Source organism: Ranitomeya variabilis, chromosome 3 (genome assembly GCF_051348905.1).
Source record: "Ranitomeya variabilis isolate aRanVar5 chromosome 3, aRanVar5.hap1, whole genome shotgun sequence".
NCBI lineage: Eukaryota > Metazoa > Chordata > Amphibia > Anura > Dendrobatidae > Ranitomeya > Ranitomeya variabilis.
Window position 1 is genome coordinate 322,627,860 of NC_135234.1, and position 26,033 is coordinate 322,653,892.

Consider the following 26,033-nt stretch of genomic DNA (forward strand, 5'->3'; position numbering starts at 1 on the left):
TATCTATAACCACATTCTGATGGGGCACATTCTGATCATTGGGTCTTTCGTATACGAGATTCATACAGCGAGTTAGGAATGAAAATAGTTTTCATAATTCTGAGAAAAGAGGAGTGCATTTCATAACTCAGCCCAGTCAGTGTTGTCACGATGAGAGGGCATATCTTAACCCTGGTGAGTTGTGAATCAGTCTTGGCCCAGGAAGCGAGCTAACAGCAGCTCCGCAAGCTGTTCTGATGCACCTTGATGTGTCTCCTGAGCACACGGCCGCCATGATGATGCAATGATATAACGACCTGTAAGTGTTCTTTTCAATTTTAATCCCATTTTATTTGTAATTGTATCGTACACATGATTTGTCTTCTTTATAATATCTTTTTATACTTTGTAAACACTGCATACCTTTTTTTTGGAGTAAAATATAAAATTACTAGCTTGTCTCTCCATGCTCTAAACGAACTGTCGCGTCCTCTGAAGAAATTACGCTTCGATTTGGGTTGGCTTCAAATCCGTTTATCCTTGGATAATCAGAGCTGGTGGCAGCATACTTGCCTGTGCAATCGGGCGTCTTTGCAGCGACCGGCGGCGTTGATAATTATTGTTCCCGCCTGTGTGGGAGTAGTTATATCGCCCTCGCTGCAGCATGCCTAATAGCCAGTACATAGCAGGTAGACCTTCTGGCGACTAATTACCCTAGGTGCAGTACCCTGACTGACCTGAGGGTATGCGGGCGCTAGAGAGCTGCAAGTTCCAAAGCGAAAACTGGTAAGTGGGATTTAGACTCCTCTTCAGAAGGAACGAGGGGCAACCAAACAACCCCAGTTTGTGACAAATTGGTGTGTGGTGGGGATGATAAAGGTAGCTTCTCCGTGAACCGTGACAGATTGGTGGGATCCGTGACTTATTGGTGGCAGCACGGTGGGATCCGTGACAGGGGGAAACCACATATTTTTCTTTTTTTTTTTTTTTAAACAGGGCATGGCAGGTTTGGATTTAATTTTCCCTTAATAAAGACCTTTGTTTAAAAACTTCAGTTTGTGTTAGATAACATGAGATTTTTCTAATATTTAAACTTGTTTGGTGATCTGAAACATTTAAGTGTGACAAACATGCAAAAAAATAGAAAAACAGGAGGGGGCAAACACTTTTCCACAATTGTATTTTATATATTAATATGTTACACACACCACACACACACAAAATGGTGAAAATAAGTATTTGATTTACTGGTGATTTTTGAAGTTTTACCTCCTAGAAAGAATGGAGGGGTCTGTAATTTTTATTGTAGGTACATTTCAACTGTGAGAGACCATCTAAAAATAAAAACAGAAAGTCACATAGTACGATTTTTATGTAATTAATTTGCATATTATTGCATAAAATAAGTATCTGATACAACAGAAAAACAGAACTTAACTGGGTAACCTTGAGTTTCAGCTCCCTGCAAAGATTTTATTTTGGGTTCAAGTCTGGAGACTGGCTAGGCCACTCCTGGACCTTGAAATGCTTCTTACAGAGTCACACCTTAGGTGCCCTGGCTGTGTGTTTTGGGTCGTTGTCATGCTGGAAGACCCAGCCACTGCCCATCTTCAATGCTCTTACTGAGGGATGGGGGCTTGCTGGCCAAAATCTCGAGACACATCCATCCTCCCTGTCCATTTTGCAGAAAAGCACCCCCAAAATATGATGTTTCCTCACCATGCTACACGGTTGGGACGGTGTTCTTGGGGATGTACTTATTCTTCTTCCTCCAAATACAGAGAGTGCAGTTGATAAAGTTCAATTTTGGTCTCATCCGACCACGTGACCTTCTCCCATGCCTCCTCTGTAATATGGTCACAGGTGAACTTCAAACAGGCTTGGACATGTGCTAGCGTGAGCAGGGGGAACTTGTGTGCCCCCCAGGATTTTAATCCATGGCGACGTAGTGTTAATAACGTTAAAGGGAACCGGTCACCCACAAAATCGAGGGTGAGCTAAGCCCACCGGCATCAGGGGCTTATCTACAGCATTCTGTAATGCTGTAGATAAGCCCCCGATGTATCCTAAAAGATAAGAAAAAGAGGTTAGATTATACTCACCCAGGGGAGGTCCCGGTCGGGTCCGATGGGCGTCGTAGTCCGGTCCGCGGCCTCCCATCTTCATCAGATGACGTCCTCTTCTGGTCTTCGCGCTGCGGCTCCAGCGCAGGCGTACTTTGTCTGCCCTGTTGAGGGCAGAGCAAAGTACTGCAGTGCACAGGCACCAGGCCTCTCTGACCTTTCCCGGCACCTGCGCACTGCAGTACTTTGCTCTGCCCTCAACAGGGCAGACAAAGTACGCCTGCGCCGGAGCCGCAGGGTTAAGACCAGAAGAGGAGGTCATCATAAGAAGATGGGAGGCCCCTGACCGGACCATAACGCCCATTGGATGGGACCGCCCGCGTGAGTATAATCTAACCTCTTTTTCTCATCTTTTAGGATACATCGGGGGCTTATCTACAGCATTACAGAATTCTGTAGATAAGCCCCTGATGCCGGTGGGCTTAGCTCACCCTCGATTTGGGGGGTGACAGGTTCCCTTTAGTGTTTGAGACTGTGGTCCCAGTTCTCTTTAGGTTGATTGACCAGATCAGCCCGTGTAGTTCTGGGCTGATTCTTGATCTCTCTCAGCATTATACTTACCCCATTAGGAAAGATCTTGCATGGAGCCCCAGGCCAAGGAAGATTGACAGTCATCTTGTGTTTCTTCCATTTTCTAATAATTGTGCCAACAGTTATTGCCTTCTTACCAAGCTGTTTGCCTATTGTCCTGTAGCCCATCCCAGCCTTGTGCAGGTCTACAATTTTGTCCCTGTTGTAGACAGCTCTTTGCTCTTGGCCATGGTGGAGAGGTTGGAGTGTGTAGACAGGTGTCTTTTATACAGGTAACAAGTTCAAACAGGTGCAATTAATACAGGTAATGAGTGCAGAGTAGGAGGGCTTCTTAGAGAAAAACGAACAGGTGATCAAATACTTTTTCCATGGAATTTAATTATTTAAAAAAATCATACAATGTGATTTTCTGGTCTTTATTTTTAGATTCCACCTCTCACAGTTGAAGTTTACCTATGATAAAAAAATTACAGACTTCTCCATTCTTTGTAGGTGGGAAAATTAGCAAAATCGGCATTGTATCAAATACTTATTCTCCCCAGTACACACAGTGAAGGTTGCAGACAATCTCTACAGTGTGTAAATGAGATTTAGTGAAACCTCATGCATAATTACACTTCTTAAATACGCAGCGGTTATTTAACAAGCAAACCCACAATGGAAAGTCATATGTGTACACTAATAAAGCTAAAGGGATCAGTTTTTATTAATATGCAAAGTGAATAAAGTGAAGCTCCACAAATGTTTAACAGTAAGAATAACAGTCTTATGTCCTCATTTTAATTGAATTACCGTATATACTCGAGTATAAGCCGAGAATTTCAGCCCATTTTTTTTAGGCTGAAATTGCCCCTCAGCTTATACTCTAGTCATTCCCAGGGGTCGGCAGGGAAGGGGGAGGGACAGCTGTCTAATACTCACCTGCTCCTGGCGCGGTCCCTGCAGGTCTCTGGTTCTCCGGGCACTGACAGCTTCTTCCTGTATTGAGCAGTCACATGGTACCGCTCATTACAGTAATGAATATGGACCAGACTCCACTCCCACAGGGGTGGAGCCGCATATTCATTACTGTAATGAGCGATACCATGTGACCGCTCAATACAGGAAGCTGTCAGCGCCCGGAGAACCAGGGACCGCGCCAGGAGCAGGTGAGTATAACGGGGGGCAGTGCGCGATATTCACCTGTCCCACGTTCCACCGTCGGTGCCGCTCCGTCTTCCATGTCCTCTGCAGTGACGCTCAGGTCAGAGGGCATGATGGCGCGATTAGTGTGCGCGCCGCCCTCTGCCTGAACTGTCAGTGCAGAAGACGCGGAAAACACAGCAGCGCTCGGCGGTCAAACATGGGACAGGTGAATATAGCAAGTGCCGGGGGCCTGAGCAACGAGAGGCGAGTAAGATTTCTTTTTTTTTTTTTATCGCAGCAACAGCATATGGGGCAAATATCTCTATGGAGCATCTCGTGGGGCCATAATCAGCATTTGTGTAGCATTATACGGGGCCATGTGCAGCATTATATGGGGGCAAATATCTCTATGGAGCATCTTATGGGGCCATGTGCAGCGTTATATGGGGCAAATATTTCTATGGAGCATCTTATGGGGCCATGTGCAGCATTATATGTGGGCAAGTATCTCTATGGAGCATCTTATGGGGCCATAATCAGCATTTGTGCAGCATTGTATGGGGCAAATATCTCTATGGAGCATCTTATGGGGCCATAGTCCGCATTTGTGCAGCATTATATGGGCCAAATGTGTCTATGGAGCATCTTATGGGGCCATAATCAGCATTTGTGCAGCATTATATGGGCCAAATGCGTCTATGGAGCATCTTATGGGGCCATAATCAGCATTTGTGCAGCATTATATGGGCCAAATTCGTCTATGGAGCATCTTATGGGGCCATAATTAGCATTTGTGCAGCATTGTATGGGGCAAATGTCTCTATGGAGCATCTTATGGGGTCATAATTAACATTTGTGCAGCATTATGTGGGGCATATTTTAATATGGAACATCTTATAGCGCCCATCATAAACTGTATGGATCATTATATGGGGCGTATTTTGTATGAAGCATTATATGGGGCCCATCATGAACTGTATGGAGCATTATATGGGGCTCCTGATTGAATATGGATATTCAAAAACACTTAACTTACTGATGTCTCAATTTTACTTTTATTGGTACCTATTTTTATTTTTGACATTTACCGGTAGCTGCTGCTGCATTTTCCACCCTAGGCTTATACTCGAGTCATTAAGTTTTCCCAGTTTTTTGTGGCAAAATTAGGGGTCTCGGGTTATACTCGGGTCAGCTTATACTCGAGTATATACGGTAAGTTTTCTGTTATTATGAGCTCTATGTGGGGAGAAAAAAAATCTTGTGGCTATCTCCAGGGGTCCATGTTGCTAAATTGTGCAGTTATAGCACTAAGACTACTTTCACACTAGCGTCGTTGCAATGCGTCGTTCAAGAGAAAAAACACATCCTGCAAAGTTGTCTGCAGGATGCGTTTTTTCCCCATAGACTTACATTACCGACGCATTGCGACTTATTGCCACATGTCGCAACCATCGTGCGACGGTTGCATCGTGTTTTGGTGCACCGCCGGCACAAAAAAAACGTTACATGTAACTTTTTTTGTGCTTCGAGTCCGCCATTTTCATTTTCCGCATACGCGGCCGAAACTCCGCCCCCTCCACCCCGGACCTTGCAATGGGGCAGCGGAAGCGTGGTAAGACGGCTTCCGCTGCCCACGTCGGGCATTTATTTCACAGCATGCGTCGGTACGTCGGCCCGACGCACTGCGACGGGCCCGTACCGACGCTAGTGTGAAAGCAGCCTAATGTGATTGCTCTAGTTCACCATGCGATTGTGTGTGTAATATTTACCTTTCTATATGTATACAAAAAGTACTGCATTTGAAGAAAAAAAAAAAAATGACTGATTATTTTGTGATAATTCCAAATTGGTTGGGATTGCTTTCCCATATGGTCCAGTAAAAATGTTAAGCATATCATTTGGCGTGAAGAGGCATTGTATACCATCACTGTAGATAAGAGCCACCCAATAGAGATAATGTGTACTTAGTTCCAGAGAAGCTGAGGTTCACTCACCGCCATCAAGGCTGCGGGTGGCTCTTTTGCTGGCAGTTCGCTGGAACTGTGGAGCAGGACGATCTATGAGAGCACTGGCATGCCTTGTCTGTGCCTGTGTGCGCCCACTGTAACGAAATTTGGATCCCAGTGACAGGAACTTGTGTTTAGGAATGGTCTCTGTAGATGTTAACCTATTAGATCAAAGAAAATGCTTAGTTTTTAATTGACTGTTGAGAAATCCATTGGTTTAAATCAGGGCACAAGCTCAAATTGTCTAAGGGCTGCATTGACACAGACATTCCAATGAGTTGCAGCAAAACATTAAAAGGGGTTTTTTAATCTACAACATGTGAAGAATATTGACAGCACATTGTATAAATGTAAGAAAGGTGGAGCTTTCACTTTTAGAACTCCAGACCTTTGGGAGGAAAAGGGAAAGTGTTTCGTAACTCCCATAAACTGCAATAGACAGAATATACGGCTACCTCGCCACCTCTTCTCTGAAGTGTGGAATACGGGAACAGGGGCTACATATTATCTCAATATATGGGGATACCAGAGAGGAAACCCTATGCATATGCCATACATTTCTCAAAGGAGTATCCCCTTTTAAGATCAGTCTGGGTAAAACTGCCACATTGTGTTCTGCCCAATATAGGCTGTGATCACACTTCCAGAGAGGTTTAATCTCTGTACATGAAGGTACGATATTCTAGATATTTAAAAATAATCCAAAGTTGATTTATCATTTCAATACATTTAAAAAGAAATTTAAAACTCAAGCATAAGATATCACTATAAGCAGTCAAGAGTTGTACAGCGTCTGGTAAGTATAACATTAAAGGTTTCAAACTATATGCTAAGAAAATGATTTATTATTTTACAGTTGAAGGATTTAGTCATTTAGTAAAGTGCAGACAGTGATGGAAACGTACACCTTGTACAAGTGCTTGTCACAAAATTAGAATATCATCAAAAAAGTTAATTTCAGTTGTTCAACACAAAAAGTGAATCTCATTATATAGAGTCATTACAGAGTGATCTATTCCAAGTGTTTATTTCTGTTAATGTTGATGATTACGGCTTACAGCTGTGAAGATTAGACTGAAAGAATCCTTTGTGTCTTATCTCAAGAAACTAGAGCAAAGTTGACATTTCCTTTTATGGACGCATTCCTTCTTACTGATGTAACCTTCTTACTTACATACTAGAAGCTGTACCTTATCTCTGCTTGTATAGACTGTTTTTGTAAGTGATAGTGAAATATGAGCGCTTGTGCGCATGTCTGTAAATGAATAATTTTTTTTATATAAAGGAGGGGTAGAGCTCAGTGAGTCAGATGTGCTCCTGGGTTTCCCCTGTATATGATCACACAATACTTTGTTTGCGTGTCATTTACTCAGGATTCCTACAGTTAGGAAGCCAGGGACAGATAAGGACTCAACATTTCTCTGGCGCACCGAACAGGGACCTGAGAAGAGAGTATTTGCTCGAGATTTACCTGCGGATACGGACAACGGAGATCTGGGATAATGGACGGCAAATGAACTGAAAAACCTGGCCAGGTAAGAGACATTATTAGTTCTCTTTTATCTGCCCTGTATTATCCGAAAGATCTCTATGAGCCGTGTCACGCTGGGTTAGTCTAGTAGTGAGTAGATACCTATAAAACTCGGGTTACCATATTGTATAGACTTATGAGTCCTGTCCCTGGCAGTGTGTGAACAGTGTGAAGGTTGTGGTATGTTGTGAAAGAAGAGCAAAAGTGCGTAGAAAAATAAGCCGAAATAGTTGGGGTATAAGCCTTATACACGGAAGTCAGCCTAACTGGGTCATGTGGTTGCGTCCTTCTGGGAGACCTCCGCCCATGCTTGACTCCAATTAAGTGCTTAACTTCCTTCATTTCTGGATAAGGTTTGATAGAATGAGCCCAGGACGCGGGTCCATGAGCCTGGGACAAGTATGCTAACTGACACAGAAAGTTTTGTGATCTGTATGGTGTTGCTGGGGTCTGTTTGTGTGCATAATAGCACTTAAGTACGTCCTGCATATTAGAAGAAACGGAGCAGACAAGCCCTTCAATATTTTAGCTCCCTAGGAGAGAAGGCAACGAGACGCCACCAACAGAGGAAGTGGTTGTCCAAACGTCACCTAGGGTAGTCATAGCTAATATTGAAAAGAAAAATGGGAAATAATAGCTCCCTAGGAGAGAAGGCAACGAGACATCACCACAGAGTAAGTGATTGTCCAAACGTCACCTGGGGTAGGAATAGCTATTATTGAAAAGAAAAATGGGAAATAAACAGACCAAAACCGTCTTAGGACAAGTAGAAGCAGCAGATATCATACAGGAAAGATGTGGAAAGACAGTCAGAAGGCAGATTAGAAGGGTAAGAGAAAAATTGGGAATTTTAGAAGCACTTATGTTCAGTACAGAATGGGAAAGACTGAGTAAAGAACGAGGTGGAATTATCAGGGATAATGGGTGGGAAGAAATCATACACTGTATGATAAAGGTCTCAAAAACGGCTAAAGAGGAGAATTGGAAGTATGATCCAGACACTTCCAAATGGAGTATGGGTACGGGAAAATGTTGTGCTACGATTCATTCAGTTCCTCCTCCTTATCTAGATCCGAGTGTTCAACCATTTGTACCTTCAGGAGGTACAGAGGGAGGGAAACCCATACCAAATTTATATCCTGGGTTAAGCGGGGTGGAAGGATGGGTATGCCAAAATTGTGGCCAGCAGAATCCGGATTGGAGAACTGAGTGTTCCGCCTGTGGGGCCCCTAAAGGCCATCAGTTATTAGCGCCTGTTAGGATAATAACAAAGGGAGTGAGAGAAGCTGATCCCGAGAATCCTAATCAAAGAATTACTAGGCAAATTGAAACACAACAGTATTTTCCATGGACACCAGCTGAGGGTATGTCTCTTCTTATGAATGCACCAGATCCAACTCGATACCCAAATAGATTTGCTAGTTATATAGAGCAAATAATTCGCACACATAATGGTTCATGGATGGATGGAATGGAATTATGTAGGCTAAAAATGCCATCGGGAATGTTTCAGGAGCTGATTGTAGCAACACAGGCTCAAAGACCAGCAGGAGAAAATGTAAGAGCACCTTTTGTGATAGAGTCAGGAAACCGGTTTGTAGAGGCTCTAAATCAGTTCATGCAAGGAAAACAGAGGGAGAGAGGATCCACAGGCATAGTTATGCAGAAAGCAGGTCAATCCATAGATGAGTATTCCCGGGAGCTGGAAGATAGCTTTAGGAATGAGGGATTAAATATTGCTGATCCAGGAGTCCTCCGGCTCTATACTAAACAATTGATTGAGGGACTTGAACCAGGCATTAAGGAAAGATTCAAGTCAGCTACGCCAGATTGGAGAACTCTAGAACAACCACAGATAGTGAAACAAAGATGTATGGGCATTGCTATGGATTTAAGAGAAAAGAAAAAACCTGTCAGAATAGCGCAAGCAAACACAACAGGTGGAAGGGCAAGACATAATTTTCCCTGTCATTACTGCAAGAAACCAGGACATTTCCAGAGAGAATGTAGAAAGAAGCAGGCAGACATAAAATCAGGAAAATTTGTACCAAAGAATAAGCCCTCAGACATCCAACAGACATCCATAGTGGATGGTCCCATATCAGACTCAGATTGACTTAATGTGTTACAAACTTCCCTACCAGCTAGAAGACCTATAATACAGGTGAATGTGGGGGGAAGAGAGATTCCATTTTTGATAGATACAGGTGCAACTTCCTCAATTTTGAATCAAGATTTTCTTCCAAACCCAGAAGATATTTCACAGCAAACAACTTTTGCTGAGGGTTATGATGGGGTAATTCGAACACTGCCATATACTGTGCCCCTAGAGGTCTCATTAGGACCTAAATGTTTTGCATCCAGATTTTTGTATGCCAGAGGTGCCCCAACATGTCTGTTGGGAACTGATGTCCTAAAGAAATTAGAAGCTAACATCAATTTTAGGGAAGATGGCACAGTTATGCTGACTATCCCTGATGATGCAGAAACATTAGAACAATATGTTAGAATTCAGGCTTTTGAGGATTATACTGAAGAAAAAGAGTACACCACAGATCTAGATCTCTCAACGGTCCCAGAAACACTGTGGGCACAGGGTGACACTGATGTGGGATTATTGCATATCTCTCCTGTAAAATTATCTGTGCAACCAGGAGCTGTTCTCCCACAGCTCAGACAATACCCTGTGAGTGCCCAGCAGGAACTAGCGATTACAAAACAGATAGAGGAATACAGAGAGAAAGGAGTTTTGGTAGAGATACAATCACCTGCTAACACTCCTCTGTATCCAGTCAAGAAGAGAACTCTTGATAAGGGTTCTATGCCCAAATATCGTATGGTACATGATCTAAGAGAAATAAACAAAGTTCTAGATCCAATCACCCCAGTTGTACCCAATCCTCATACGTTACTATCACAGATACCAGCCAGTTCTCAAGTGTTTACTGTAATAGATCTTTCAAATGCATTTTTCTCGGTTCCTTTACACCAAGATAGTTGGCATTTGTTTGCATTTACATTTAAGGGCAAACAGTTGGCGTGGACACGCCTTCCACAGGGAATGATACACTCCCCTACTCTTTATTCAAATGCCCTACAAACAGTTCTTCAAAGGTTTGAACCTGAATCACAGGTAGTAATTTTGCAGTATGTGGATGATCTACTACTTTGCTGCCCAGATCTAGAAACTGCAGAAAGGTCCACTGTGAGTTTACTATGTTTTCTAGAAAAAGAAGGGTGTAAAGTGAATAGACAAAAGCTACAAGTTTGTCAGATCAAAGTGGTCTTTCTAGGTCATTGCATTTCTCAAGGTAAAAAGCATCTTACACCTCAAAGAACTGAAGCAATAAGACAGATGAATGAGCCTAGAAATCATAAACAGCTACGAGCATTTTTAGGAATAGTGTCTCATTGTAGACAATGGATTATACATGCCAGTCAACTAATGCAACCACTGTATGACTGTGTAAAAAGTGAACCTTATTTGTTGACAAAAGAAGGTCAGAGTTCGTTCCAACAATTAAAAGATGCCCTTGTTTCAGCTCCAGCGTTAGGGCTACCAGACTACACCAAACCATTTCAGCTTATGGCTGCAGAAGTTGATTCACATGCTACAGGAGTTCTTACCCAGAAGCATGCAGGGAAACAAAGACCAATTGCATATCTTTCAGCAAGGTTAGATCCAGTAGCTAAAGCAGCGCCAACCTGTGTACGTGTAGTTGTTGCTGTCTCACTATTGTTGGACAAAGCATCAGAAATTGTCCTAGAGCATCCACTCACAGTTCAAACTACACATGATGTTTATGGGATATTAAACCAGGTCCAACCAAAACACATTTCCATGGCCAGACATTTGCGGCTACAGTGTTCTTTGCTGCTTCCCTCTACTATCACATTTGCAAGGCTTCAGACTCTCAATTTAGCTACACTGCTACCTCTCGAGTCTGAAGGGGGGAATAAGGACACTGATCCACACGCAAATTTTTTCCCTACAGACACACATGATTGTACAGAGCTCATTTTACAAGAAACAGCAGGCTTACCCAATGTATCCGAAACACCACTTCAAAATCCAGATTTAGAGCTGTTTATAGATGGTAGTAGGTTTGCAGATGACACAGGTAACTTCCATACAGGGTATGCAGTTGTGTCAGAATCTGAAACTCTCAAAGCAGAACCACTTCCACCGAAACAGTCTGCACAAGAAGCAGAACTAACAGCATTGATTGAAGCGCTAAAAATAGCTGAGAATCAGACAGCTAATATATACACTGATTCTAGGTATGCACATGGTATTGTGTTTGATTTTGGAGTAATCTGGAGAGCTAGAGGTTATATGACAGCGTCAGGCCAACCTGTAAAACATGCTTCTCTGATCAAACAGATCTTAGAGGCTGCACAAGAAACAAAAGAAGTAGCAGTAATTAAGGTAGCTGCACATGTGAGACTCGACACTAGGGAATCTAGGGGAAATGATAGGGCTGATAAAGCAGCCAAGGCAGCAGCGGTCAAACCCTTACAGCAGGTTCATACTGTAAACCCCACAGAAAATACTGAAGATAGACTGAGACAAGCACAGGAAGATGCAGGAGAAGAGGAGAGGGACAGGTGGAAAAAGGAAGGGGCAGAAGAACAAGCAGGAATTTGGAAGAAAGATGGACTAATATGTCTACCTAGAGCCTGGTACCCGATTGTAGTTGGTGGACTGCACCACCCTACTCATGTGTCTGCAAATGCAATGACACTGCTGGCAAAGCAAGTCTGGTTGGCTCCAGGTTTTGGCAACTACGCAAGAGACTATTGTGCTGCATGCGCTATATGCCTGGCACATAATCCCGGACAGACAACAAAGACCCCTATGAAGCACCACGTCCGACCTCTCTATCCGTTTCAGCGATTACAAATAGACTTTATCCAGCTGCCAAAAAGTAATGGGTATGAGTATGTGTTGGTGTGTGTGGACATGTTCTCAGGGTGGCCAGAGGCCTATCCAGTTCGGAAGGCTTCAGCTAAAAACACTGCTGTAAAGCTAGTTGCCGAACTGATACCCCGTTACGGTCTCCCTGAAGTGATCGAGTCAGATAGGGGTACTCATTTCACTGGAGAAATATTTCAAAATGTACTGAAAATGTTGGGTGTTGAAAGTCAGTTACACACTCCATACCATCCTCAAAGTTCTGGTAAGGTGGAACGCATGAATGGAACTTTAAAGTTAAAAATACAGAAAGCCATGGCTGAAACAGGAAAGCCTTGGACAGAATGCCTTCCACTGGCCCTTTACTCAATACGCAATACCCCAAGGGGTAAGACTAAACTGTCTCCATATGAAATTTTGTTTGGCAGGACTGCCAATTTAGGATGTTATTTTCCACAGCAACTTGTGTTAAATATTGAGTCATTGACTTCTTATGTGCAAAATCTTCAGAAACAATTAACTAAGGTGCATGCACAAGTTTTTGATTCCCTTCCAGATCCTGACAACATTGAAGGAAGTCACAAGTTGGAACCAGGTGATCAAGTCTATGTAAAAAGACACACCAGAAAGGCTCTTGAACCAAGATTTGACGGACCCTTCCAAGTCTTGTTGACAACACCTACATCAGTCAAGCTAGAAGGAAAGGCATCATGGATACATGCAAGTCACTGCAAAAAAGCAGTACAAAACTCATGATATTGATGTTAATAATGTTAATCTCAACGGAGGCATGGGATAGACTAAAATCTCTAGCCCCTTTGAACAATAGATTCGTACAACATCATAGAAAATTAGTGCATGACTTGTTAAATAATACACAACCCCTGACAGATTGTTGGATCTGTACCCATTCACCGGTATCAGCCATAAGTATACCTTTTCTAGCAGTTCCCGTGTCAGCAGAAGAAATATTTGCTTGGCCTAATTGTTCAGACAACCTGGCCAACAACCAAACTGGTAATGCTAGGCTGTGGAATACTACAATCGCCATACCAATTGTGGGATGGGTAGAATTTCCTTGGTGGCAGGGTAATCTCTCAGGGAGTAATACACATCTACAATATTTAGCATTCAGGGGAGGAAAATGGGTACCTAGAAATAAGACTGGATTAACTGATCTAGGACAGGTCCCCACTGAAAATCTACAGCTCAGTTTCAGTACAACCGTCCCTTCCTCTGATGCTTTCAAACCTGTAGTATTGGAAAGATACATACACAATAGAAATTGGGAACATTCTGAGTTGTTCCCTCAAGGTAATGAAAGAGATTGTACAAGCAAACCGGGGAACCTGGTTTGTAATTAATCTGATGAGTATGACATTTAAATTAAAGGACGTACAACGACTCAGAGATCAGTATGACAAAGATAATGACCAGAATAAGGATAACTGGTGGTCAGATACCTTTTCTTTTCTTAACCCAGCCAACTGGTTCAGAGGAATCGGTGGGTGGGTTGCTGGGATTATGCAGAGCATAATACATATAGTTATGATTATTGTAGTCATATACGTACTATTCCAGATTATGCTCAAGGGTATCTCAGTATGCACAGATAAACTTTGTGTAATAGATGCAAGAGTATAAAGTTTTGTTTTTTTTTGTTTTTTTTTTCCTTTATTCTTATGTTATCCTCTAGTGATTCTAATTAATATTACTGTACTAATTTTTGTTTTTATATTTTAGTATACTGCTAAAGAAGAAAATAATTTGCGATAGAAGAATTAATACTAGATTTGATTCTCTTATTAATAATATAAGTGTGTGTATGTGTAATACCAAAATAAAGGCTTTGTCTTTGGCCCTATGGTAATAAATAAAAGGAATATGTCAAAGGGGGGAATTGTGAAGATTAGACTGAAAGAATCCTTTGTGTCTTATCTCAAGAAACTAGAGCAAAGTTGACATTTCCTTTTATGGACGCATTCCTTCTTACTGATGTAACCTTCTTACTTACATACTAGAAGCTGTACCTTATCTCTGCTTGTATAGACTGTTTTTGTAAGTGATAGTGAAATATGAGCGCTTGTGCGCATGTCTGTAAATGAATAATTTTTTTGATATAAAGGAGGGGTAGAGCTCAGTGAGTCAGATGTGCTCCTGGGTTTCCCCTGTATATGATCACACAATACTTTGTTTGCGTGTCATTTACTCAGGATTCCTACAGTTAGGAAGCCAGGGACAGATAAGGACTCAACACAGCCAATGAAAACCCAAAAGTCACTATCTCAGTAAATTAGAATATAACACCAGTTTGAAAAATTATTGTAAAATCCAAAATGTTGGCCTGCCGAAATGTATGTTCAGTAAATACACTCAATACTTGTTTGTGGCTCCTTTTGCATCAATTACAGCATCAATGCAGCATGACATGAAGGTGATCAGCCTATGGTACTACTGTGAGGTGTTATGGAAGCCCAGGTTACTTTGATAGCAGCCTTCAGCTCATTTGCATTGTTGAGTCTGTTGTCTCATCTTCCTCTTGACAATACCCCATAGATTCTCTATGGGGTTAAAGTCAAGTGAGTTTGCTGGCCAATCAAGCACAGTGATACTGTTTTTAAACCAGGCACTGGTACTTTTAGCAGTGTGGACAGGTGTCAAGTCCTGCTGGAGAATGAAATTTCTATCTCCAAAAAGTTTGTCAGCAGAGGGAAGCATGAAGTGCTCTAAAATTTCCTGGTAGATGGCTGTGCTGACTTTGGTTGTGCTAAAACACAGTGAACCTACACCAGCAGATGACATGGCTCCCCAAACCATCACTGATTGTGGAAACTTCACACTAGACCTCAATCAGCTTGGATTGTGTCTCCACTCTTCCACCAGACTCTGGAACTTTGATTTCCAAATGAAATGCAAAATTTACTTTCATCTGAAAAGAACACCTTGGACCACTCAGCAACAGTCCAGTTTTTTTTTTCCTTGGCCCAGGTAAGATGCTTCTGGCTTGTCTATTGGTGATGAGTGGCTTGGCAAGGAATGCGACACTTGTAGCCCATGTCCTGGATAAGTGTGTGTGGTGGCTCTTGAAGCAATTACTCTACCAGCAGTACACACCTTGTGAATCTCCCCCAAATTTTTGAACCGTCTTTTCTTAATCCTTTTAATGCTGCAGTTATCCCGGTTGCTTGTGCACCTTTTTCTACCACACTTTTTTCTTCTGCTCAACTTTCCATTAATATGCTTGGATACAGCGCTCTGTGAACAGCCAGCTTCTTTAGCAATGACCTTTTGTGGCTTAAGCTACGTTCACATTTGCGTTGTGCGCCGCAGCATCGGCGCCGCAACGCACAACGCAAACAAAAACGCAGCAAAACGCATGCACAACGCTGCGTTTTGCGCCGCATGTGTCCTTTTTTTGATTGATTTTGGATGCAGCAAAAATGCAACTTGCTGCGTCCTCTGCGCCCGGACGCGGGCGCCGCAGGGACGCATGCGGCGCAAAACGCAAGTGCGACGCATGTCCATGCGCCCCCATGTTAAATATAGGGGCGCATGACGCATGCGGCGACGCTGCGGCGCCCGACGCTGCGGAGCAGACCGCAAATGTGAACGTAGACTTACCCTCCTTGTGGAGTCAATGACTGCCTTCTGGAAAGCAGGAAAAGGCGCAGTCTTTAGGAGCGCTGGGCCAAACGTAAAAAAATTATACGAATGGGAATGGTTGAAGGCACAAACCTTTATTAGACTTCTTTGCACTCCACAACACGTTTTGATAGCAACACTATCTTCCTCAGGTGGTGACTGAACATTTGTCTCCACAGTGGACGCTACCCAAGTAAGGTATCTAGCAGGAACACGGGATGCAGTGACGGGATGCAGTCAGAGCAAGGATTAACAGGTTTATTTACAGGGGAATACTCCACTCAGGGAGGTCAAGGGTTAAACAGGGGCACAAACAGTACATTAAATCAAAGGATATTCTTAAGGTGACGAACAACGGTTCAAAATAACGATAAATGGGTAACAAGAGTATCAGGAAGTCCTAACACTGCATCTCCTGCTGCACACTAAATAGCACCAGCAACAGCGGGCACAGCGTCTCCTCCTGGATGGTACTGTAGTCACTGGTTCCATCTTCTGGTGGCAGTGGTCAGTCTCCGGTACTTCCACTGCCCCTAGTCTTTATACTGTAAATGCCTACAAGGTTACGGGCCACGGTACTGTCTAAGCCCGATGTGTTTCCTGCACAACTCTCCTGACAGTCTCTGTCAAACAGGCCCAAAGTGGCTGACTGTAATACGGTCTTGTACGAGCCCAGCCCTCTCTAGTTCCAGACCCGGCATGCAGGTGCCTGTGGTCCGGTCAACCCCCCTACACACATACCGTAGAAATGTCCTGATGTCACTGGCTCCATTGATGCCACCAGGATACCCACTACCACCAATATAATAATTATGTTTGTCTCCTTAATAGAGGATATGTGCCAACAACAAGTTGCCAGTCCATTTCTACACTTGCGAATTTGAGAAAGACCCGGGCTCGGGTCGAAACATTAAAAATAAATCGCTTACAAAATTTTTTTTTCTTCTTTTCTTCACTGTATTGTTACTTACCACTGTGGTGAACTTTGTGCAGAAGAATAAAGTGTATATCTTGAAGTAATCCTCATGAGTGCGGCTGTTAACCACATACTCTGGACATCTGGCAAGTCAGCAGTTTTCCCCATGATTGTGCAGCCTACTAAACAGACTAAGGGTACTGTCACACAGTGGCACTTTTGTCGCTACGACGGTACGATCCGTGACGTTCCAGCGATATCCATACGATATCGCTGTGTCTGACACGCAGCAGCGATCAGGGACCCTGCTGAGAATTGTATGTCGTAGCAGATCGTTTGGAACTTTCTTTCGTCGCTGGATCTCCCGCTGTCATCGTTGGATCGGTGTGTGTGACACCGATCCAACGATGCGTTCGCTTGTAACCAGGGTAAACATCGGGTTACTAAGCGCAGGGCCGCGCCGCGCTTAGTAACCCGATGTTTACCCTGGTTACCATCGTAAAAGTTAAAAAAAAAAAAAAAACGTACATACTCACATTCCGGAAAGAAGATATGGATCTCAAGGACCCAGAAAAGACGACCAAAATGCCCAAATGACAATGTATAAAAAGTTTAAATTTTATTAATTCACAACAATTGTAGAAAAAAAAAAAAAAAAAAAAATATATATATATATATATATATATATATATACACACATCACATTAATATAACACAGGTGATGTTCAGTGCTGCAGGATGTGCATAGACACCACACAAAACATGATAAGGACGCACGGAGCCGGGAACCAAAAGCCCACCCATAAATATAAATGGTCAGTAAGGGGTTAGAGTACCTCCAATAATCAAATGCATGCAACCACCTTGCTATAGCTAAAAAAATATACTTCCATCCAGCATCTATATATAAAGACCCAAAGGTCCAGGTGTCCGATGTATTTGACAAATGTCCATTACCTTTTATGCTAGAAAGAGCGGGTGAGATGGATCCAGGGTCCGTGCGCCCTCCCCGACGCACGTTTCGGTAATTACACCTTCCTCAGGGTGTGGTGTCTATGCACATCCTGCAGCACTGAACATCACCTGTGTTATATTAATGTGATGTGTATATATATATATTTTTTTTTTCTACAATTGTTGTGAATTAATAAAATTTAAACTTTTTATACATCGTCATTTGGGCATTTTGGTCGTCTTTTCTGGGTCCTTGAGATCCATATCTTCTTTCCAAGTTTGATAGCGACTAGTCCCTATATGTAGTCATTTGTTTGTTCAGTTTAACCATTGGTATAACATTTATCTCTGTTATGCTATTTACTGTTGTGGTTTCGGTCTTATACTCACATTCCGGTGTCCGTCAGGTCCCTTGCCGTCTGCTTCCCGCTCTGACTGACTGCCGGCCGGAATGTAAGAGCAGAGCACAGCGGTGACGTCACCGCTGTGATCTGCTTTCACTTTACGGCGGCACTCAGTCAGAGCGGGAAGCAGACTGCGAGGGACCTGACGGACACCGGAATGTGAGTATGTACGGTTTGGTTTTTTTTACTTTTACGATGGTAACCAGGGTAAACATCGGGTTACTAAGCGCGGCCCTGCGCTTAGTAACCCGATGTTTACCCTGGTTACCCGGGGCCTTCGGCATCGTTGGTTGCTGGAGAGCGGTCTGTGTGACAGCTCTCCAGCGACCACACAACGACTTTCCAACGATCACGGCCAGGTCGTATCGCTGGTCGCGATCGTTGGAAAGTTGCAGAGTGTGACAGTACCCTAAGGGACCTTTTTAAACCCTTAGGAAGCCTTTGCAGATGTTCTTTGTTAATTATTCTAATTTACTGAGATAATGACTTTTGGGTTTTCAATGGCTGCAAGCCACAATCATCAACATTAACAAAAATAAACACTTGAAATAGATCAATGTTTGTAATGACTAATATATGAGTTTCACTTTTTGTATTGAAGAACTGAAATAAACTAACTTTTTGATGATATTCTAATTTTGTGAGAAGCACTTGTACTATGATAAAGGTTCTATTAATTAAATGGCAGTAAACTGAGCTTCTGCTCAATAAAATATTCAAGTGCTAGAAATGAAGTTTGGACAGAAATTGGTATTACTGGGTATGAGTAAAAAGTGCTGTTAGTACTCATGTCCAACAATAAGTGATACAATTCAGAAAATAATCACATAGTCAAGGTGTAACTTACTATGGATCTGAACAGAAGACCCATGTGCACTTGGGCTGCCACCAGGAGCACTAACAACATGGGAGGTTGAACTTTATTAGCGTTCTGGTTAACAAAGGCACTTATACCTATTACAGTAAATCACAGTACCCTACTCCTCCTACCTCCACTTAGCAGTTCATACACAGCACTTTTTACTCCTCATACCCAATACCAATTTCTGTTCATACTTAATTTCTAGCACTATTAATTTATTGAACAGAGGGTGTACCTTTCCAGAACTGTCCGCACTTTAAATAACTAAATCCTGCAACTGTAAAATAATAAATCGTTGTCTTATCATATATTGTTAAACCTTTAATGTGAGACTTACCAGATGCTGTACATCTCTTGGCTGCTTATAGTGATATCTAATACTTGATTTTTAAATTTCTTCTTTTAAATGTATTGAAATGATAAACCTTGGATTATTTTTATATATCTACTATCGTACCTTCATGTACAAAGATTGAACATCTCTGGAAAGGTGATAATATTAAGTATTTTGGAAGCGTCTCTCACCTATATATGACAAAGTGCATTAACCAATATACAGGTCCTTCTCAAAAAATTAGCATATAGTGTTAAATTTCATTATTTACCATAATGTAATGATTACAATTAAACTTTCATATATTATAGATTCATTATCCACCAACTGAAATTTGTCAGGTCTTTTATTGTTTTAATACTGATGATTTTGGCATACAACTCCTGATAACCCAAAAAACCTGTCTCAATAAATTAGCATATTTCACCCGACCAATCAAATAAAAGTGTTTTTTAATACCAAACAAAAAAACCATCAAATAATAATGTTCAGTTATGCACTCAATACTTGGTCGGGAATCCTTTGGCAGAAATGACTGCTTCAATGCGGCGTGGCATGGAGGCAATCAGCCTGTGACACTGCTGAGATGTTATGGAGGCCCAGGATGCTTCAATAGCGGCCTTAAGCTCATCCAGAGTGTTGGGTCTTGCGTCTCTCAACTTTCTCTTCACAATATCCCACAGATTCTCTATGGGGTTCAGGTCAGGAGATTTGGCAGGCCAATTGAGCACAGTAATACCATGGTCAGTAAACCATTTACCAGTGGTTTTGGCACTGTGAGCAGGTGCCAGGTCGTGCTGAAAAATGAAATCTTCATCTCCATAAAGCATTTCAGCCGATGGAAGCATGAAGTGCTCCAAAATCTCCTGATAGCTAGCTGCATTGACCCTGCCCTTGATGAAACACAGTGGACCAACACCAGCAGCTGACATGGCACCCCACACCATCACTGACTGTGGGTACTTGACACTGGACTTCAGGCATTTTGGCATTTCCTTCTCCCCAGTCTTCCTCCAGACTCTGGCACCTTGATTTCCGAATGACATGCAAAATTTGCTTTCATCAGAAAAAAGTACTTGGGACCACTTAGCAACAGTCCAGTGCTGCTTCTCTGTAGCCCAGGTCAGGCGCTTCTGCCGCTGTTTATGGTTCAAAAGTGGCTTTACCTGGGGAATGCGGCACCTGTAGCCCATTTCCTGCACACGCCTGTGCACGGTGGCTCTGGATGTTTCCACACCAGACTCAGTCCACTGCTTCCTCAGGTTCCCCAAGGTCTGGAATCGGTCCTTCTCCACAATCTTCCTCAGGGTCCGGTCACCTCTTCTCGTTGTACAGCGTTTTCTGCCACATTGTTTCCTTCCAACAGACTTACCATTGAGGTGCCTTGATACAGCACTCTGGGAACAGCCTATTTGCTGAGAAATTTCTTTCTGGGTCTTACCCTCTTGCTTGAGGGTGTCAATGATGGCCTTCTTGACATCTGTCAGGTCGCTAGTCTTACCCATGATGGGGGTTTTGAGTAATGAACCAGGCAGGGAGTTTTTAAAAGCCTCAGGTATCTTTTGCATGTGTTTAGAGTTAATTAGTTGATTCAGAAGATTAGGGTAATAGGTCGTTTAGAGAACCTTTTCTTGATATGCTAATTTATTGAGACAGGTTTTTTTGGTTTTCAGGAGTTGTATGCCAAAATCATCAGTATTAAAACAATAAAAGACCTGACAAATTTCAGTTGGTGGATAATGAATCTATAATATATGAAAGTTTAATTGTAATCATTACATTATGGTAAATAATGAAATTTAACACTATATGCTAATTTTTTGAGAAGGACCTGTAGGTTGTGTTGCATGATATGGGGATTTAGAGAGCACCAACATGAGAACCCCAGTCGTCATCTATCGCTCCTCAACACATTAACATTCTGGGTTTGAAAGATGTATTTTAAAGCAACTCAAAGAGCAATCCAGACTACTGTTCCTGCTCAGTGGTGGCAGCTCTGCACAGCACTCATAAGCCTCATAATACCATCATCATCCCTCCTTACGTACCCCTCCTGTGATGCGCACAGCTCTATTTCCTTATGATGTGGATGATACATGTATCAAGTGATCACAGGTCGTTAACTTGTATTTCCTAATAACTACACTGAGCGCTAAGATATTTTAGGATATCCAGAGAGAGAACTGTGATGCCATGTCATGACAGTACTTCATTTTTGTGAATAAAAGGAATGCAGCTGTGCTTTAACAGCAGAGTCTTTCGGAACGTTTGTACTTGACCCGACACTATTTGTTTGCCTCCCAATGACATGGAGTGCTGAAAATGCCTTCTTGGGGGGGTGTCAGGTTTTCTGCTCTGTGCAAAAGAGTTCACATGTATATTATAGCTTACCTAAAAAAGGTATGATGCTCAACACAGACCTTCCAAAGTTTCTTTGCCGCTTGATAACTTGGCAACTTAAACCCTATTGTACTTTCGTATTGCTCCTGCTACAGAGGAAAAGCCAATTAGGGAAATTTGAAAATCCTTTTCTCAATACAAAATGATCCTAAACTGCTCACAATGGATTAAACATATCTTGACAGCTCAATATCTGTCATATTTCCTTTCTGACACAAGGTCAACAAAGCCTTAAATAAGGAACTTTGTGTACAAAATGATATCTTCACTAGGCTATTTAGTGAAATATGTACAACTGATTGCTGATATACAGTACAGACCAAAAGTTTGGACACACCTTCTCATTTAAAGATTGTTCTGTATTTTCATGACTAAATCGTTCATTCACACTTTCAACGTTTTCCCAATTTTTCGGACGGACTGACCTTCATTTCTTTAAGTAATGATGGCCACTCGTTTTTCTTTACTTAGCCGCTTTTTTCTTGCCATAATACAAATTCTAACAGTCTATTCAATAGGACTATCAGCTGTGTATCCACCAGACTTCTGCTCAACACAACTGATGGTCCCAAACCCATTTATAAGGCAAGAAATTCCACTTATTAAACCTGACAGGGCACACCTGTGAAGTGAAAACCATTCCCGGTGACTACCTCTTGAAGCTCATCAAGAGAATGCCAAGAGTGTGCAAAGCAGTCATCAGAGCAAAAGGTAGCTACTTTGAAGAACCTAGAATATAAGACAACAAAAAAGTGTGAAACAACTGAAATTATAAGTATATAATTCCACATGTGTTAATTCATAGTTTTGATGCCTTCAGTGTGAATGTACAATTTTCATAGTCATGAAAATACAGAAAAATCTTTAAATGAGAAGGTGTGTCCAAACTTTTGGTCTGTACTGTACATATACAATAACATTTTTTTTAAAAAAAGCCATTTTCGTACCTCACCAGGGCGAATCTTAATGAAGAAACTGCTTCTTTTATATGAGATTTTCAAGACTTTGGGCCATGGAAAACGGTTAATCCTTAGGTTGTCTTTAAAAACCATTAGACCACCAGAGCAAACTCCAAGTTTAATGTCTACTCCTTCCAAATCCTGGATAAAAGGTAAAGTTACACTACTAAAATATATAGACAACATTAATGCAAAAAACTATTAACTATTAAAAACAACAATAAACCGGTCCACAGCTAGTCAAGCTCAAAACCAGAACAAAAGTTGCCATCAACAGGGCCTAGAAAAGATTTGCTTAATAAAGGTGCAGACTGAGTTGGACAGTGCCTTTTAGTCAATGTTGTTATATAGGTAGTCCCACTATTGATACCCCAATGTTAAGCTGTTAACTGATCAGCATAAGAATTAGGGCTAGCTCACACTGGCGAGTAGCCACAATATAACTCGGACAATGCTACTATGGAACAGTGCCAACTAGCACTTATTTTCGACTTTGCATGAGAAAAAAAATGTTGCGTGCTGTGAAAGGCAGCGACTATCGGACAAGCATTTGCATGCGTGCAAAACATCAGACTCCACTCTGATGTCATTAGAGACTAGGTGATTAATAGCATTGCCTTATATACAGTGGCATAAGTTGGGACTTTAAGTTCCATATGTACACATCAGGTGAAATCCCTTGTGTGCAGTCTGACAAACTGATGGAAATGTTCTCTTTTTACTTGTGGATAGAAGTGGAGATTGACGCAAATTTTGGTTTTTCACGCAATTTGCAGTTTCATTGTTTTTGGATCTTTTAGTCAGATCTATAATTACGGTACTCAAATACAATTATCAGCATGTCATAAGTTTTTACAATTTATTGACAAATACAACAAGTTTATCTAACGACTCAGTGCTGCCCCTTATTTTTCAAGACTCCTGCAATTCACCCTGGCATATATCGCATATATCAGCCAAATTCTGACTGAGGACAACAGATCTTGCCTAGTAAGTGCTCGGAGATTTTCACAATTTCTGTGACTTTGTCCACATGCTTTTTGAGGATTGACCACAGATTATCAATTGGAATGAGAACCACAGAGTGTTTTGCTGATAGAGTTAACATTTCAATGTTTTCTCCACCGAATCCGTAATTACCATGTATACTCGAGTATAAGCTGAGATTTTCATCCCATTTGTTTTGGCTGAAAGTGCCCCTCTCGGCTTCTACTCAAGTCATTGTCCCAGGGGGGTCGGCAGGGGAGGAGGAGCAGCAGCTGTCACATCATACTCATCTGCTACCAGCGCATCTCTGCACGTTCCGGTTTCTTCGGCGCTCGCCAGGGTGGATAAAAATCAATGTTTTTTTAAAAAAATCTAAAAAAAAATCGGATTTTTTTGATTTAAATCGGATTTTTTTGATTTAAATCGGATTTTTTTCAATAAACTGCTTTTTGAGGAAAATATTTTACCATCCAAAGGTTCTTCCATCATGAGATAAAGCTGAGTTGTTTAACTCAGTAGAATAAAGGCTGTATATGTGTAACATTCACAATGCCATGCTCTTCCAGAGGTTTCTGTAGGATGCTGACTATCCAACAAGTTTGGGCATGTCAACTGAATGGAAAAAGAAACTAAACCAAAAGTGAAACCAAGCTAGAAGTGTGGAATTAAAGGGGCAGTATGAACAAAATGTGGAGGCTATTAATAGTTTATACAATTAAGACATGCTGCTTTTAAACACCTACCTATTGCCATATAGTAAAACAAAAAAGATTTTTACTTACTTTGGGGTCCCCCCCTCACCCTGGCGTTAGATCGTTGCCCCTAGTTTCGTCCGTGAAACTATGGGCGCACATGCGCACTGCTCTCACTTCTCATTTTAATCGTGATTTATATTAAAAAAAACCTTTTGATTTAAATCAGTGATTTAAATCATGATTAAAATCATGATTTAAATCGATCCGATTTAAATAGAAAAAAATCTTTTGATTTAAATCGTGATTTAAATCATGATTTAAATCGGCGTGATTTAAATCAATCCACCCTGGCGCTCGCAGCTTCTTCCTGTGTTCAGCGGTCACGTGGTACTGCTCATTAAAGTAATGAATATGAACGCATATTCATTACTTTAATGACCGGTACGATGTGACCGCTGAACACAGGAAGAAGCTGCGGGCGCCGAAGATCACCTGTCAGTGAGAAGCTGCCAGGGACCGCGCCGGGGGCAGGTGAGTATAATGGGGACTGGAGGGCGAGTATTACGCGATATTCACCTGACCGCGTTTAACCGCTGGGCGCCGCTGTGTCTTCTGCCTGTGACGTTCAGGTCAGAGGGCGTGATGACACAATTAGTGTGTGCCGCCCTCTGCCTGAACAGTCACTGCAGAAGACACAGCGGCACCCAGCAGGTGAAAATTGCAAATGCCGAAGGCCTGCTCAGGACAAGAGGCGAGTATGTGTTTTTTTTGTTTTTTTATCGCAGCAGCCGGCTATGGGGAAAATGATTCTATGGAGCATCTTATGGAGCCATAATCAATCTATGCAGCATTATATGGGGCACATTATCTATGAAGCATCTTATGGGGCCATAATCAACCTATGCAGCATTGTATGGGATACATTAGCTATGGAGCATCTTATGGGGCCATAATCTATGCAGAATGGTATGGGGCACATTATCTATGGAGCATCTTATGGGGCCATAATCAACCTATGCAGCATTGTATGGGGCATATTTTCTATGAAACATCTTATGGGGCCCATCAAAAACTTTATGGAGCATTTTATGGGGCATATTTTATTATGGAGCATCTTATGGGGCTATCATGAACTGTATGGAGCATTATATGGGGCTCCTGATTCAATATGGATATTCAAAAACACGTAACCTACCGATGTCTGAATTAATTTTACTTTTATTGGTATCTATTTTTATTTTTGAAATTTACCAGTAGCTGCTGCATTTCCCACCCTAGGCTTATACTCAAGTCATTACGCTTTCCCAGTTTTTTGTGGCAAAATTAGGGGACTCTGCTTATACTCGGGTCGGCTTATACTATAGTATATACGGTATTACTTTTCCTACTGACATGGTGCTTTAAGAGGCTAGGTGAACCAAACTTTGACATTTTGCATCTATGTTTAGAAAAGTCTCCTCATCTCAGTTCCATTTAATACCTGTGGTTAAGCCTCAAGAAGCAGGTGAACAAACAAAAATACAGAAATTGTGATAAACTCCAAACATTGATCAGACTGGGGTGTCAGTCATGATTTGGTCCAGAAGCTGATGTTAAGCTGCCCAGGCGAAGCAAAGTAGTCTTGAAAAGTAAGGGTCAACACTGAAAATATTGAGTCTTTAAACTGTATT

General features: G+C 41.9%; 1 protein-coding gene across 18 annotated transcripts in view; it reads right to left on the minus strand.

Moving 5' to 3' along the window:
• LOC143815937 (protein 4.1-like) overlaps positions 1–26,033 on the minus strand; it is a 405,258-nt gene that overhangs the window by 119,707 nt on the left and 259,518 nt on the right. For all 18 annotated transcript variants that reach the window (XM_077295758.1, XM_077295756.1, XM_077295754.1 and 15 more), the window contains 3 exons: positions 22,670–22,822; positions 21,714–21,811; positions 5,753–5,925 (listed from right to left, as the gene is read on the minus strand). In XM_077295758.1, coding sequence (XP_077151873.1) covers positions 5,753–5,925; positions 21,714–21,811; positions 22,670–22,822 — 424 coding nt within the window. The remainder of the gene's footprint in view (positions 1–5,752; positions 5,926–21,713; positions 21,812–22,669; positions 22,823–26,033) is intronic.